At 50.5% G+C, this 15,117-nt stretch overlaps 7 protein-coding genes across 7 annotated transcripts; 3 read left to right on the forward strand and 4 right to left on the reverse strand.

Annotated features, from left to right (window-relative positions):
• Positions 1 to 236: 236 nt before the first annotated feature.
• On the reverse strand, positions 237 to 1,958 carry NECHADRAFT_86290 (uncharacterized protein; the record flags this gene model as incomplete). Its single annotated transcript, XM_003043116.1, has 4 exons — positions 237 to 948; positions 1,006 to 1,367; positions 1,428 to 1,723; positions 1,778 to 1,958. 4 exons carry the CDS (start codon positions 1,956 to 1,958, stop codon positions 237 to 239), a joined length of 1,551 nt encoding a protein of 516 aa, XP_003043162.1.
• A 528-nt stretch (positions 1,959 to 2,486) lies between these two features.
• NECHADRAFT_86291 (uncharacterized protein) lies at positions 2,487 to 3,053 on the reverse strand (the record flags this gene model as incomplete). The annotated part of the gene is made up of 3 exons (XM_003043117.1): positions 2,487 to 2,734; positions 2,787 to 2,848; positions 2,899 to 3,053. The coding sequence occupies 3 exons, from the start codon at positions 3,051 to 3,053 to the stop codon at positions 2,487 to 2,489; spliced, it is 465 nt and encodes a 154-aa protein (XP_003043163.1).
• A 412-nt stretch (positions 3,054 to 3,465) lies between these two features.
• NECHADRAFT_86292 (uncharacterized protein) lies at positions 3,466 to 4,440 on the forward strand (the record flags this gene model as incomplete). Its single annotated transcript, XM_003043031.1, has 1 exon — positions 3,466 to 4,440. One exon carries the CDS (start codon positions 3,466 to 3,468, stop codon positions 4,438 to 4,440), a length of 975 nt encoding a protein of 324 aa, XP_003043077.1.
• A 293-nt stretch (positions 4,441 to 4,733) lies between these two features.
• NECHADRAFT_97103 (uncharacterized protein) lies at positions 4,734 to 5,805 on the reverse strand (the record flags this gene model as incomplete). The annotated part of the gene is made up of 2 exons (XM_003043118.1): positions 4,734 to 5,516; positions 5,566 to 5,805. 2 exons carry the CDS (start codon positions 5,803 to 5,805, stop codon positions 4,734 to 4,736), a joined length of 1,023 nt encoding a protein of 340 aa, XP_003043164.1.
• Positions 5,806 to 6,380: 575 nt separating this feature from the next.
• Positions 6,381 to 7,769, reverse strand: NECHADRAFT_101981 (uncharacterized protein; the record flags this gene model as incomplete). Its single annotated transcript, XM_003043119.1, has 4 exons — positions 6,381 to 6,705; positions 6,755 to 7,335; positions 7,635 to 7,673; positions 7,719 to 7,769. The coding sequence occupies 4 exons, from the start codon at positions 7,767 to 7,769 to the stop codon at positions 6,381 to 6,383; spliced, it is 996 nt and encodes a 331-aa protein (XP_003043165.1).
• A 571-nt stretch (positions 7,770 to 8,340) lies between these two features.
• On the forward strand, positions 8,341 to 10,874 carry NECHADRAFT_86295 (uncharacterized protein; the record flags this gene model as incomplete). Its single annotated transcript, XM_003043032.1, has 4 exons — positions 8,341 to 8,486; positions 8,539 to 8,722; positions 8,818 to 8,922; positions 8,973 to 10,874. 4 exons carry the CDS (start codon positions 8,341 to 8,343, stop codon positions 10,872 to 10,874), a joined length of 2,337 nt encoding a protein of 778 aa, XP_003043078.1.
• A 1,811-nt stretch (positions 10,875 to 12,685) lies between these two features.
• NECHADRAFT_86296 (uncharacterized protein) lies at positions 12,686 to 14,593 on the forward strand (the record flags this gene model as incomplete). Its single annotated transcript, XM_003043033.1, has 6 exons — positions 12,686 to 12,882; positions 12,943 to 13,183; positions 13,246 to 13,555; positions 13,613 to 14,149; positions 14,204 to 14,298; positions 14,351 to 14,593. 6 exons carry the CDS (start codon positions 12,686 to 12,688, stop codon positions 14,591 to 14,593), a joined length of 1,623 nt encoding a protein of 540 aa, XP_003043079.1.
• Positions 14,594 to 15,117: the final 524 nt, after the last annotated feature.

Below are 15,117 nucleotides of genomic sequence, written 5' to 3' on the forward strand. Positions count from 1 at the left end.
TTTCTCCCCCTCTATGTGACCCTCCTCATATGTCATCATTCCCATAGCACTGGCGATGTATGAGTGGCGATGTATGAGTTGAACAAAGCGTATCAGCCAAACCGTACGACAAATAACTAGAATACATCCTGTAGCAACTTGAAGAGTCTCGATACCCTACCCAAGAACTCAGGTAGAACTGTCAACGAGATCCGCCTCCCTTGCCCTCATCTCCATCAGTTGCACTGCGCCGCCAACTAGGCAACCTCGGTATGCTCAGAATAAACATTCTTGTGGCGTGTCTCTCCCTTATCAGCTCCGTCCTGAATAGTAGATCCCTCACTCGACTTGTTTGTCGACTCGTTGTTCTCGTTCACGGCCGCTTCATCGCCAAAAAGAACCGCGATATCCTCAAGAGACAGTCCCGCGGTTTCGGGGAAGTATCGCTGCATTATGAATGCACCAATCCAGGGAAGGATGATGAAGACGAGGTAGTACTTCCAACCGACGTTCTCAAATGCGGTAGGAGCAGTCTGCGTGTAGATCAGAGTCATGATAAACAAACCAGCCACACTGAAGCCAACTCCCTGGGCACGGATCGAGGTAGGAAAGATCTCGGCGCAATAGACATAGGACGATGCATCCATGGTACCACCGTAGAAGAAGACAAAGAGGTAGAGAAAGAAGACTCCAAAGCCGTTTCCGATCTTGTTGGTGGTTCCGACAAACTCAGCAACCATGGCAGTGAAGCCGCAAAGAGAGAGGGAACAGCCGATGAGACCGACGACCATGATTCGGATGCGTCCAAAGCGGTCCAAGATCAAACTGTTGACCCAGTTCATGAAGGCAGCCAGAGAGTTGTAGCATGCGTAGAGCATAAGAGCGATGGAACCTCGCAGGCCGAGACCATCGTAGAGGAGGATCTGGTAGTTGTTGACAACCAGTACGCCGGTGGACTGAGCGATGCATCTGAAAGGGACACAGTTAGTACGCATCTCGTTGTAGACAAAGTGACAGGCCACTCACTGAACGAAGAAGCCATAGAGAAGTCTCTTGCGGTATGAAGGTCTGGAGAAGGCCTCGGCCCAACCGGTGGCTGCATTCTCCAACTTCTCAATCTCAAGCTGGTTTCGGATCTGGTGAAGTTCATTCTCGGCGAAAGAGTGGCCCTCGGGGTGGTTCTCGGAACTGGGGTGCAGCTTCTCAAGAACATTTTGTGCTTCCGAGACTCTATCAACCTTGCACAGCCATCGTGGGGATTCTGGCATCCAAGGAGAGCCGGCGAGAAGGAGGAGGGGGGCAATGATCTGGAATGCAAGGCAGAGGCGCCATTGGAGGGCATCTTTGGTGATAAAGAAGCATCCATAGCCAACCCATCCAGCCATAGCCTGAGTAGAAAAGACTAGTCAGCTTCACATCAACGGAACGGCCAGCATGCATGAACTCACATATCCCACAACTACTAGAAATCCATGAGATCCAACCATGCGTCCTCGGACCTTGGCAGGAGAAATTTCGGATTGATAAATCGGAACAGCAACGTCAATCATGCCAACTCCAATGCCATTGATGAAACGGCCAACAAGTAGCATCCCAACATGAACGGATGCGGCCTGCAAGACCGCTGACAACAAGCAAATGGCACAAGTTATCTGGATAGCAAGACGTCGGCCACATCGGTCCAGCAGCCAGGGGACGAGACCGCAGCCGATGATACCACCACCTGCAAAGAGTGCATTGTTGGCTGTGGATGAAAGTTAGCCCACGTCGTATCGTGTCTTTTGTAGCCGAAACTCACCACCGATGATCTGGTTGCTCTTGCTGGCACCAGGGCCGCTGGTGACAAGATCAAAGTAGTTAAGAAACGAAGAAAGACCTAGCACAGAGCCACTGATGGCCGAGTTGAAGCCATAGGTGAAGGACCCTAGGGCAACGAAGAAGATGATGAGGAAGTTGTACCTCGTGCTGGTTCCCGACATGATGGCAGTAGAGATCCGGTGAAGCAGATATGTGTGTGACAAGACATGTAAGAGCACGGAGAGAGTTTATATATCGAGAATCATGATGAACGTCCAACATGGCAACGCGGCGGCGAACCGTGAACCCATTCGCGCCATCCCTGATTCTCGGTCCACGGACCAGGTTGTGTGCCCGTGGGGGAGAAATTATGCGGAGTAGATCTGGGGTATGAGGTCTAGATGGGGTGAGTGAGGCGACTTGGAGCTGATTGAGTCATGTCTGCTTGCGAACCGAGGGTCTGGAACAGGAGGGTTGAGCCGTTAGTCCGGCTGTGACATTTGAGCTCTCGTTAAAGTTAATGAATGCATGGAGAACTCTTGGCAAGCTGGAGAGAGCACACACACAAGCGGATGAACTGGGGACGAAGCAGACACAACTTGACGGTACTGGTTGCTTTTAGTGGCGAATTTGAACATGTCGATGGAGTGTTACGTGTAGTTTATTCTTCTACTATGGCAACAAGCAGCCGTATCTTCTAGCTAGGCGATTTACGCAGACTTTTCGAGGAATGGAGACACCTGCGCCAACTCCCTCTTGTGCTCTCCCTTCTCAACCATGTCATTAATCGTCTTCTGAGCAACCTTGAAAGCCTCGACACCAGCTGGCACACCACAGTAGATGGTAGCATGGAGAATGGCCTCACGGATCTCAATCTCGGTAAGACCGTTGTTCAGGGCCCCACGAACATGGACACCCAACTCGGGCCAGCTCTTGAGGGCAATCAACATGCCAATGTCTAGAGGCCACTAGATTAGATCAGTTACCCTGCTAGGGGAATATTTACGTACTCAACAGGCTGCGTTGCTTGCGCTCAAGACCTGGGCGTGACCAAACATTGCCCCAACACCACCTTGACGAGAAGAGTTAGACGAAGCCACCAGACGCGGAGACAATACTCACTCGGTCACGAGCTGCTGACCAGGGTAGGCGAACTCGCTCTTGCCGTTCTCGAGCGCGGCGTTGACGTAGGCGTCTCCAACAACCTCACGGCGGTTTTGGAGGCCGAGATCAAACATCTCGGTGTGGAGGTTGTCAAACTTCTTTTCGGTGGACATCTTGCTAATGATCTCTGGATTTCTCAATGGGTATACAATAAACTTGTCCGAGGTGTACTCTTCACATAAATCATCGATCAATGCACGGACATGTAGTGGTATCTTTTATGTTGCTCAAAATGTCGTCAAGGAGCGTGGGTCTTTCTCCTCCAGCACCTCGGGGTAAAAATGCCTGACGACTTTCGGGGATGCTGTTGCGTGAGAAACCCGGGAGGGGATAACATCCTCCGGCGGGCGATCGTTTGGGGTAAATATGATGTCCCGAAGCAGCACTCATTCGGCTTCTTCTGGAGTTCGGCATTTACAAAGGCCGCCGGGCTCGGTATTTAGAAACAGATAGCATATCGATGTAGCCACTATCATTTCATTGTTCCCCTGACTCTGCTTCTGCCTCTTGTCGCAGATTCTCATCATGTCGTTCGTCTCGGTTCACGCCCTTCAGGCAGGATACTTGACTTTGCCAGAGCGTTTCTTTGTCACGCCCCTGGAAGATACCTCGGCACGAACAACGGTCCCCTCTCTTTCATTCTTGATCCAGCATACGGACCAACAGTCGGGAAAAACCACGAGGATCGTATTCGATCTCGGCATCCGGCGGAAGCTCGAGGATTATGCCCCGCCCATATTCAAGCATGCCCAGACCCGACAACCACTTTCCGGTGACCCAGACACAATCAAGTCACTCTCGGATGGTGGTCTAGGGCCTGACGATATCGACGTCGTCATGTTCAGCCATCTCCACTGGGACCATGTCGGAACGCCTTCTGACTACCCCAACTCAACATATGTCGTCGGGCCGGGAGCAGCAAAGCTCATCAACGGCAAGGGAGAGACCAGTGCGGGAAGTCATAATCACTTCGAGCAGGGTATGCTGGACATGAAGAGGACGATAGAGCTACCGTCAACGGGTCTACCAGCGACTCCTCCGCCGATGGAGGAACAGACGATCTTGACAACCCAAACCGAGCGGCTGACCGGCTATTTCTCACAGCCTTGGCACCGAAAGGGTCGCTTTGAAGCTGCTATGGACGTCTTCGGTGACGGAAGTGTCCATGTCGTCTCCGCACCAGGACACATTGACGGCCACATTAACCTCCTGTGTCGACTGGAGAGTGGTAAGCACGTCTACCTGGCCGGGGACTCGTGTCACGATCGGCGACTCCTGACTGGAGAGAAGGACGTGGCCACTTGGAACGACGTGGCATACCCAGGGGTGGTCTGCTGTATTCACCAGGACAAGGCTCAAGCCGAGAAGACTCTTCGCATCATTAGAGAGACGATTCGAGATCCTGGAGATATGAAGGAAGTCGAGGTTGTTTTTGCACATGATGGAGCTTGGGAAAAACAAGCGCAGAGTGAGGGTCGGTTCTTTCCAGGTGCTCTCTGATGTGGTCATAGTAGATGGTTTGCAATCGATGTTAGAGAATAGAGTGCAAGGAGCCATATTTTTACATCACCAGACGCCAGTCCCGGCGAATATTCATTCACCCTACTGCCACAATCTGCAAAGACATGGCTTGCTCAGTCGTTAATGACAGAACCCCATTCTCTAGGTTGCTGAACAAGACTCACGATGTTCTGGCTCAGTTATCTCATCATGGTGGGGCTTCGCCTATGGCAAAAAACGAACAATTCACTACGAGGCCAAAGTCGATGAGCAATAAAGTCTCTATTCATCTATTACTCCTTCTTCCCATTGAGCTTGTTCGGACTCAGCACTGGCAACTCCTGTCCTTCATCCTCGGAAAACAGCCGGTAAATACTCCTAAAGTCCTTTCCACGGCACTTGTCGCTTTGAACAGCACAATCGTACATGTTCTTAACCACTGGTGCCAACATGCTCTTAGCACCAAGTTGCTCACCGAGCTCCATCGACATCTGTAGAACGCCGTGGCAGAGCTCAGTAGAGAAACCGCCCTCAAAGTCGGTGGCCGAAGACGCTACAGATGAGACACCCTTCACTGGGTTCTGTTCCCGACTGTTCCGCGACATTCCCGTAGAGCTGTTTATAACTCCAGCAAGAAGAGCAGGGTCCAGGCCGTACAGTCGGCCCATGTTCATGCCTTCGCAGACTCCAATCATGTTGATGGCGGAGAGGTAGTTGTTGATGAGCTTCGTAGCCAGTCCAGCACCGGAGCCACCACAGTGAAAGATGTTTTCCGGTTTGCCCATCTTCTCTAGAATGGGCTTGATTGTGTCAAAGACTTCTGGTGTGCTACCTACCATGAAGGTTAGGGTGCCTCCGTTGGCGCCGCCTTGTCCTCCCGAGACAGGAGCGTCGGCAAACACTCCACGGCCGGACTTTTCTACCGCGGCGGCCACTTCCTTTGACGTCTTCACTTCAATGGTAGAGCAGTCGATGAAGGTCTTAGTCCCAGAAGCCGTTGAGAGAAGACCATTCTTTGGGTTTGTAAAGACTTGAAGAACGTGCTCTCCGCGAGGCAGCATGGTAATAATCACATCCTTGAGACGTATTAGACCGGTTCATACGGTATCTTGAATCATCACTCACACTGCTTTGAGCCACCTCGAGCGGACTGTTACAAACTTGAATCTTGCCGGATGTTGAGGATACAAACTCATCCAGTCGAGCTTTGTTGATCTCGCAAACGTTGAGCACAGACTCGGCGGGAATCTTGGCCCTCAGATTCTTAGCCATGCCCCATCCCATAATCCCGAGCCCGATAAAGCCGAAAGATTTGGAACTGACGCCATTTAGGCTGCCGTTCGGTAAGTCGTGTTGAGCCGCCATGTCGAAAGCGAGTGAAGAATACAATGAGATAAGTCTCCCAGGCCGGATTATTACAGTTCATATATGTTAGCAAGCTTTGCAAATTCTCTCTCAAAGGCCTTGATGAATATCTTCGGCAAGATCAATGGGGCTGCCGAGTCGCCTTGTTGGAGTAGAAAGCCTGCCCCATTTCTACCCCAGCATTCACTTGACCCGCGCGGAGGAGAAAATACTCCCTCCCTCAGAGGTGATTACTGGCCATTCCACTCTGACTAATCATGTCATGATGAGCAAATCAACGGACTGTGTCACATGATAGAGGAGCATCACTTTTCTCAGGGTATTTCGGAAGACCAGTATGTTAAAGGAGGGCCCAGCGAAAGTTGTACAACTACCTTCGATCTTCCAGCTCAGTTCCCATCAAGATCCGTGCTACAACTTACAACTACATTCAGTTCAAACAATATAACCTCTATTAAATAGCTACAACAGTACATAAGGCTATAACTTGGGTATTAATGTTTTTAGTAAAAGTCGACTGCCATCGTTCTTGTCTTGACATCCTAGTTTCCTCCTGCATTCTGAGAACAAGCTGGCTAAACTGGCAAAATCACGAAAGAGTCCAGATTCACCGAGAAGGCAGGCGTCGAGGTGCAGTATATACCAACCAGCACAGTCAGTGGCGAGGTTTTCGCGGTGAATGTGACGGACGGGGCCTCGACAAAGTAGTCGTTGGGGCTTGGCATGCGGTCGACCTGCGAGTCTACACCGTTAAAATCGACATGAAAATAGCAGCCGTCTGGTATTGCAGAGTATGGAGTCCACCACTGATAGGTCAGTTTATACTGGGCACCAACAGTTAAGCCCTGGATAGCCTGCTCAACAAATTGCAACTCGTCCGGGTCCTGGAGTGTGAAGGAGCTACATTTTTTGTTAGTCAGGCATCGCGCTTGGGAAATTTGAGACGTACACAGCCCAGTTGCCATCCGAATTGTCCGATGGGATCCTACTAGCTCCCGAACTGAGATGCCATGGTGCGTCTCCGTTTTCGAAGGATGGGTTTTTGACAAAGTTTGTGGGCTCGACAGAAACCGAAGTTGTAGACGAAGAAGCCTCAGCAGTGGTCGAGGAGGTTTGGACGGTGGTGGAGATCTCTGCGGTCGTCGAAGAGGCTTCAGCAGTAGTTGAAGTCTCGGCAGTGGTTGAAGTGACTTCAATAGTAGTAGAGGAGGCGTCAGTCGAGGAAGTCTCGGCGGTCGTCGAGGTCTCAGCAGTCGTCGAGGACAGTTCGGTAGTCGAGGCGTCGGTGGAAGTGGATTCTATCGAGGTCGACGATTCGGTAGTCGTGGCTGTCGCTGTAGCAGTGGTCGATGATTCACCCGAAGTCGAAGCAGTGGTTTCCGTCGAGGCAGACACAGTAGAAGTAGACAAAAGAGTGGACGACGAGGCCCTAGAGCTGGGAAGACAAGGGCTGGCGTTGACCGAGCCACTGACAGCCAGAGCCGTGATGGCAATGAAGACCTTGGAGAAGATCATTGCAAACGGCGGACACTAGGGGCAAGTCTAGGAGTTGGATGAAGAGAATGACGAGAATTTGCATGAATTGGGACCAAACTGATTTAAACAATGCAAGTGTCAAGGATCGTAGAATCATTTCCGAAATGAACATCCACTTGCGTGCGTGGCATCGCCGTTATTTGCTTAGATCTGGTGGTCTCAATTCAATAGTTTGTCTTTGGCATCCACTTCTGGCCGGGGTTTGGCGGATAAGATCAGGCCTCAGGGACAGATTCACGTCAAACAAACACAATAGGCCCGTAGCTCCAGCATCTCATCATTGATGAACACACCAAGCATCGCGCGTGAGAAGTTCCACGGGGCACCATAAACTGCACGATCAATTTATCTTCATTCTATGCTTCTAGTAACGTCACCTTCTTGTCTTTTTGTATCCGTATCTCGGGGCCGAACTCCGGTGGATCCATAGTGGCGTTCAATAGCGGCGATAGCGCCAGCCGTGAAACAATGGTTCCCTGTCAGCTACGGAGGACACTCCCGCGGAATAAGACCGGTGATACCGATGTGATTCAAGCCTAAAGAGTGAAAGGGAAGCCATCATGACTGTAGGAAAAAGGCCCAAGACTTCTAATGCTCATTTTATATGTTAGCCTCTGTCGTTATGGTTGTCAGAATCCAGCCTAATCTTCCAAAATGCCTTGCAGGATTGGTCGCTGCCACTACTGCCTAAAGGATTAATGATAGTCATCTATCAGCAGGAATACAAGGAGGATCATACGAGTCGAGTGAGACGACCTGAAAACTTGACAACTCATTGGATCTTACTTTACTCCTGCACACCACATCAGCCTCAAGCCGCAGCCTGCTCAGCCTCAACCTGATGATCGGTAGGCCGATTAATGACACTGTCCTGCCTGCAGAAAACAGGCACTCCGACCACGTTGGATTATCGCTAAAAGTCAGCACCTCACTTCTATTCATCTAAACAATTATTTAGCATCCGACAGCACTTATGTCAAAATCCCCAGTCCACGCAAGATGAACCCTCTTGACCTGCTCCTCCTTCGAAATGGCAGCAAGGCTCGCCAACGTGCAGAGAGTAGCCACGCCATATCAACCAACCACAACGAAATGATGGATCAACTCCCCAAAAACAACCCAAAGCCTCGTCAGATCGGTACAATGTTATCCCATCTAAAATCTTTCCAAGTAGTACTAACGAACCGCGCGTCGCAGGTACAAGTCAGCATATTTGCGATGTGTGCATCAAGATTATCCAGCGCCTGAGTTCATTGCCTTCTTATACTCAACTTCCATCCGGCATGCATACTATCGGGGAGCTTTCTCCAACTTCAGACTGTACCATCCACCCGAAACTACTCAAGGGCTTCTTTCCAGAAAGGTCTCGCCTGGCCTGCGAGTTAGTTTCTGACAACGATGATCCTGGCCTTTGCATCATCTTTAATCCGCGAGTTGCCTACAAATTCCACTTCAATTTGGTCAAACAGTCGGTAGGTGGAAGCAACATCGGACATGGACGCGACAATAACCCTTCTTGGATTGACTCAGCCATTCTTCGCCAGTGGAAGGACACGTGTTGCACAACGCACGACTCCAAGTGTGAGCAGACACTGGCTTCTAAAAGACTACCTGCTTCTCGTGCCGCGTAGCTTGTTGACACTCACAAGTACTGCCTGGTTCCCGTGCAGCCGGGGCATCAATATGTTGCTTTGAGCTACATATGGGGCACCAAGACGATGCTGATGACGCAACGAAGCAACTTGACCGAGCTTCAGAAGGAACGGGCTCTCTCTACCGGCCCGCTAGCTCAGCAAGTTGCCCGCACCATTCGCGACTCGATCGAGCTCGTCAAGTTGCTCGGCGAAAGATATTTATGGGTTGATGCACTATGCATTGTCCAAGACGATGGAGCATCCAAGCATCACCAAATCACCAACATGTCGTCCATCTATGCGGGTGCCAAACTCACGATAATATCTGCCCAAGCATCCGACGCGTGGCACGGCCTACGAGGCCTTGAAAATATCTCGGAGCCTCGCTCTCTTCAAGTACGAACCGTATCTGCAGGCGGCTATCGTTTCGTGGAGAGGCTAGAGTATACAACAGGCCTAATGCCATGGTGTCGCCGAGGCTGGACCTTTCAAGAAGCTTTGTTTTCTCCCAGACGCCTCATCTTCAGTGACGACTCGGTCCAATGGAGCTGCGGTACTGTGGTCTGGACTGAGGACTCGGACTACGATCACAAGCCAAGGCTCCTGGGGTCTGGATGGGGGGTATTAGGCGAAGAGGCGTTGAATACTACTTTTCCAGACATCACAGGGCTAAATCAGCTTGTGGAAGCCTATGGGACCCGGCAGTTCACCTTTCCAGAGGACACATTGAGCGCTTTTGCCGGGTTCTCGACGGCCATTAGCAGTATCTTTCTGGGAGGCTTCATCCAGGGCCTTCCAATCATGTTTCTTGATGCTGCGCTTCTCTGGAAGGCGAATCCTCATACCCAATGGCCTCAGCCCGGTTCCCCCAACAAAATCTACCGAAAAGTCCCTTCAAAAGCGCAAGGGGAGTGCCCACCGACTTGGTCCTGGGCCGGCTGGGCCACAGAGGTGGACTATTCGTCTTGGATCGGAGCAAGCGATTACATTCGATACAGCAAAACTATGCGTTTCTACTCTGATGGCTGCCGGACAGAACCCTTGGTCCAATGGTACGCTCGAGACAAGAAGGAATCCGAACCAAAGCTCATACCCTATCAGAATGAGGGGTTCAAGTACAGGCAGCGCTTCCTGAATAAGGGGGGAGGCGATCTACCGTCTGGCTGGACGAGATTGAAAAGCGAGAGCTCCATGGTCAAAGACGATAAGCACTTCCGCCCTTGGAAACCCCGAGAGGAAACACCGGCCTTCTACTATATGCATGAGGATGCTCCGGACACTCAGTTTTGGTATCCCATTCCAATAATCAAATCGAGCCAAACCTCCAACGAATTCCAGTGGGGAAGGTACCTTTCTTGTCGAACACAGAAGGGGCTGTTTTGGAGGGAGTCGTCCAAGAATGTACTGCAAGGAAAACCAGACGCAAGGATTCTCGAGTGGGAACACCATTACCCTTCTACCTCTCTCGAGAAATTTACCGATGACCCCATTCCTCTATATCTGAAAGACCAGAACGGTTTGTTTGCTGGTTATCTTACCTTACATGCGACTACAAGTTCTTCGATTATGGATGCGGAGGACGAAGAGGGCGAGCCTACTGAGGTAGAGTGCACACACGAGTCGCGCTTACGAGGTCATCGCCAGCTCAACAGCTCAGCCGCGAACGTGAAGAAGCATGACAGCGTCACCACCAGACAATCACGCAAAGAAGAAGCATTTCAGGTTGTCGCGATTTCGAAAGGGCATGCCTTCTCTAGACTAGGAGAAGACTACGACTTCGTCAATATCCTCTGGGTTGAATGGAGTGATGGCATAGCGTATCGCAAGGGATTGGGACGGATCTTTCAACACGTTTGGGAGAACCAGCCACTTGAAGACATCGAACTCATTCTGGGATGAGCTTTAGTTGATATCACGCGAACTTGGGCTTGTTGAGATGTCAATACTATGCTACAGGGAGTATTGCTTCTCACAAAATATTAAGAGATAAATTACTTTTATTTTGCTATCGCTATCCACTTTGTGGTTAGAAAAGACCAATATGCCTTTATCCTTTAACTTCTCCTAACCATAAAGGCTCAAGACGGGGTAGATACAATCGTCTTAATAGTTTGCCCATTGATTTGAGAAATGAGGCTATCACGAGATCCCTTTTTGGCACATGCGACAAAACCGCCATGGTTTAGAGCTTAGGTAAGCGTGCACGTCCCATCACTTTTGCGTCCCACAGTTGGCCTGGGTCGCGAAATGAAGCCGTGAAAACATACGCAGCAAACCCAGAATTCAAGTCATGGGATTACCCGCATAGGTAGTAGCCCTAGGAATTGGCCGATTCTTCGTTCAGGTAAAGAATGAAGTACCTCACCAAGTTACAAAATTAGGTTTTTACTCGTGGGGCCTCCATAATATTGCGATCCTTTGTGCTCATGCGTAGGTATAGGGTAGTGCTATTCCAGTTGGTCATCCCCGGTCTGCTTCCAATACACAAGCTTGAAGATGTGACGGTCAACTGTATGGATCTTGGAACTATCTTTGTGACTCTGAGGTGATTTACAGCCTGTGTCGAGAATCAATGTAGTCTACCGTGACTTGCATGGGGCCTATTTGTTTGTCTGACACCTAACTCCTCGATCCACCGATTTCTCCGACGGTCGGATGCGATCGCGTCTCGACCAAACTATCGACTAATATGATCACCACCTAATTCCACTCACACAATGGAGGACGCCGAGATGGAAAGACTGAAGGTGATGAAGAGACACTTTACTTCTGGAAAGCCAATTACGAAATGCCGGCACCGCGACTTGGTAGAACAGCTGTGCATTCTATGCGGGTGCCTATACTGCTACTGTTAGGCATCATGGTAGACTTGGATGGTCCGTGGAGGCTTGAGTTACGACGCGTCGGGGATTCACGAAAAGTGCTCCTGTGACCGGTTGAACGGATCTACATCGGCTAGCTGAAAATTCTCCAACTGACCTGATCTGATGGCCTGACGGCCCCGGCATCATCCAGCGATGTACGAGGTACGTAAACAAAACAGGATACGTGTAGTTCCGTATTTCCCCAGGTCATGTGTCTTGATCTGGGGTGAGCAGGTGACACTATCCCACTTTAAGAAACAGCGGCTAATTTGGTCGCCCGGATAAAATAGAGGGTGAGCCACGCTGCTGGGCCTAGAAAGCTGCTTTGACCTCGGTATCCCGTCAGGAACAACGGCTTGAACCGTCAGAGCTTGGAGAGAGCGGTGATCCGGGGATTGTGTTACATAGTAGGGTGATAAACGCGGGGAAAGGAACGGTTAAGTTGTGAGACTACCGCGTCGAGTTTGCCAATCTCCACGCGTTCACCGTGTCAGTTTCTCCGGACAACCAATCAGATCAGAAAAACCGACCGGAGAATACCCCATGCTGGCTCCATCTGGAGATGGTCTATTTCTCCGGCCTCACAAACAGAAAAATAGCTTGAGCTCGGAGAAACTCCCACCCCACATCAATGGCCTGTCTCGATCCAGACAATCGGTACTGACAGCCGACTGATCCATCAACAATGGTGTTAGGAACCGATGAGCTTCTTCCATGGTTGTATAAGAAGATTGAGTCTTGGACTCCAACTTGAGGTCTGATTCCAGGTTCAACCCAGGTTCATACCCAATCACACAATAGGATTCACTGCCTTATCAATCTTTACCCTTGACGCGTTGGAACAGCATGGACAACCACTGCGACAAGTCCAGCGTCGCCAATGCCGACGAGCTCAACCACATCGACGATGTCCCCCAAAATGAAAAGGCCAACGACGAGATAACGCCAATCACCTCGGCCTTTGCGGGTTTGACGCGTGCCCAGGCCGTGAGGAAGTTCTGGCGCCTTTACGCCACCGGCCTCATGGTATCTATCGGCGCAATGTACGCCAGTCTTGCTCTTTTAGTCTGTGCTACTTTGAATGGCTAACGGTTCCTATACAGGTACTCCGGCTACGGTCACTCCGTTATCGGAAGTATCATTGCCAACGAAGGCTTCATCGAGCAATTCGCTACCGTGACCGATCCCGAGACGGGCGCCCCAGCCCTCAACTCAACCCATGTCTCGCTGTGGCAGGCCATGAACTTTGCGTCGCAGATTATTATTCAATTGATTGCTCCGATTACGGCCGATCGGTTCGGTCGCAAGTTCAACATGTGGGCTTTGACCGTGTTCCTCGCCTTAGTACGATACGCCCCCTCCTCTTTAGTCGTCACTAGCCAGATACTTACGTTTGGATCCTTCAGTCTATCGTTCTCGCCATCGTTGCAAAGGGTTGGGAACTCATTCTGTGCTCTAGACTTGTCGGAGGTTTTGCTTCGGGTCTTTTGAGCTCCTCCATCATGATTTACCTGTCAGAGACTGCTCTGCCCCAGTTCCGCGGCGCTCTGCTCGGTGGCTTCTCGCTCTTCTTTGCTATCGGCCAGCTCTTCCTCGCCATTGGTCTCAAGATCCTCAAGGACACTACTCCCCTCAAGTTCCGCAACATCTTTTTCTCCGAGTTTGTCTTCTGTGGTCTCTGGCTTATCCCCATGCTCTATCTCCCAGAGTCGCCAGGTGCGTACAGCCTCTTATGCCTTGCCATGTAAGTTGCACCAGCTAACTTCTTATTAGTCTGGTATGCTATGCACGATAGACCCGAAGATGCCAAAAAGTCTCTACGAAGACTCATTGGCAACGTCGAAGGCTACGACTTTGACCACGAATACGCCGTCATCAAGTACGAAACCGACAAGTCGGTCGAACTCCAAAAATCGCACGCCGACAACCAATGGCGAGCATTCTTCACTTGGTTGAACATCAAGAGAGCCATCATCGCGACATTGCCATTTACCTTCCAAAACTTTGTCGGCGCACCTCTCTTCTTCAACTACGCTACATACTTCTTCGCCCTTGCTAAGCTCGATGATCCTTTTCTCGGTAACCTGATCATTCAACTCGTCCTGGTGGCCGGAATTATTGCCTCGTTTTATCTAGTTGATACGGCTGGCCGTCGTACACTCGTCATCTATGGTGGAATCGTGATGGGTGCTCTCTGCTTCATCGTTGGTGGCCTTGGTTTCCTAGAGGCCAACTCGGCCACAGGTGCTGCCTTGGTTACTCTCTGTGCGCTCTGGGCTTTCATCTATGCCGTTTCACTTGCTCCAATTGGTACGTCTTGGCGTCAGCTGATGTCCAGAAGCACTTGCTAATCTATCATGATAGGCTGGATTAGTTTGGTCGAAGTTTCTAGTCCCCTCTTCCGCGCCAAGTCGACTGCTTTCGCTTCCATTATTCAGTCTGCCAGCGGTGTTCTGTTTGTAAGTTTTACCACTTTTGCGAAATGCTTGGATTCTTTCTAATTGTTCTTAGAACTACACGGTGCCGCTGATGTTGTCCAACCAAAATGCCGGTTGGGGTCAGAAAATCGGTCTCTTCTTTGGTGGCATCACAGTTGTCTATCTCATCCCTACGATCTTCCTATTCCCCGAGACTAAAGGACGAACATATGAGGAGCTGGATGAACTCTTTGAGCGTGGTGTACCCGCTTGGAAGTTTGCCACCACCGAGACTGCTCACCAGAGAAGCGTTCAGTTGCGCTTGGGTCAGCACTAAACTGTTGAATCCCACATACAGACAGCAGATCATAAGGCTTGGTGAAGCGGTTTGGTGATGGGGGATGGGAGATATCATAATGTTTGTAGCACCAAGTTCAATACTACTCAGATTCTCAAACAGGGCTGGCATCAACATGGAGTCTAGCATGTCTCACTTCAAGGATCTGGAACTGACAAGGTCTCGCATCAGCAACACACAGCCTACTCGGAGATGACACGATTAACTGGGTCGAAAATTCGGATAAGGCCTTATGAGGCTGCAAGATTGTTGCGGTTTTTGTCTGAGTGCTGCTCCACCGTTAACTCGCCATTTGACTTTGCTGAAACATCAGACCTCTGCCAGGAATTTTCTGACCAACACTCGCATCTTGGCCAGCCTCGCATGGGTGGTCCAAGGAGAATGCCAAACAACGCCAGCTGAAATTCGATTCCCAGGAGTTGGAGGCGAACAATTAGAATTCCTACAAGCAACGCCATAAGCGCTTTTGCCACAAACAACGCGAATCATGTCGATCGCACGTC

The sequence above is a fragment of the Fusarium vanettenii genome, assembly GCF_000151355.1.
Source record: "Fusarium vanettenii 77-13-4 chromosome 11 genomic scaffold NECHAsca_30_chr11_1_0, whole genome shotgun sequence".
Taxonomy (NCBI): domain Eukaryota; kingdom Fungi; phylum Ascomycota; class Sordariomycetes; order Hypocreales; family Nectriaceae; genus Fusarium; species Fusarium vanettenii.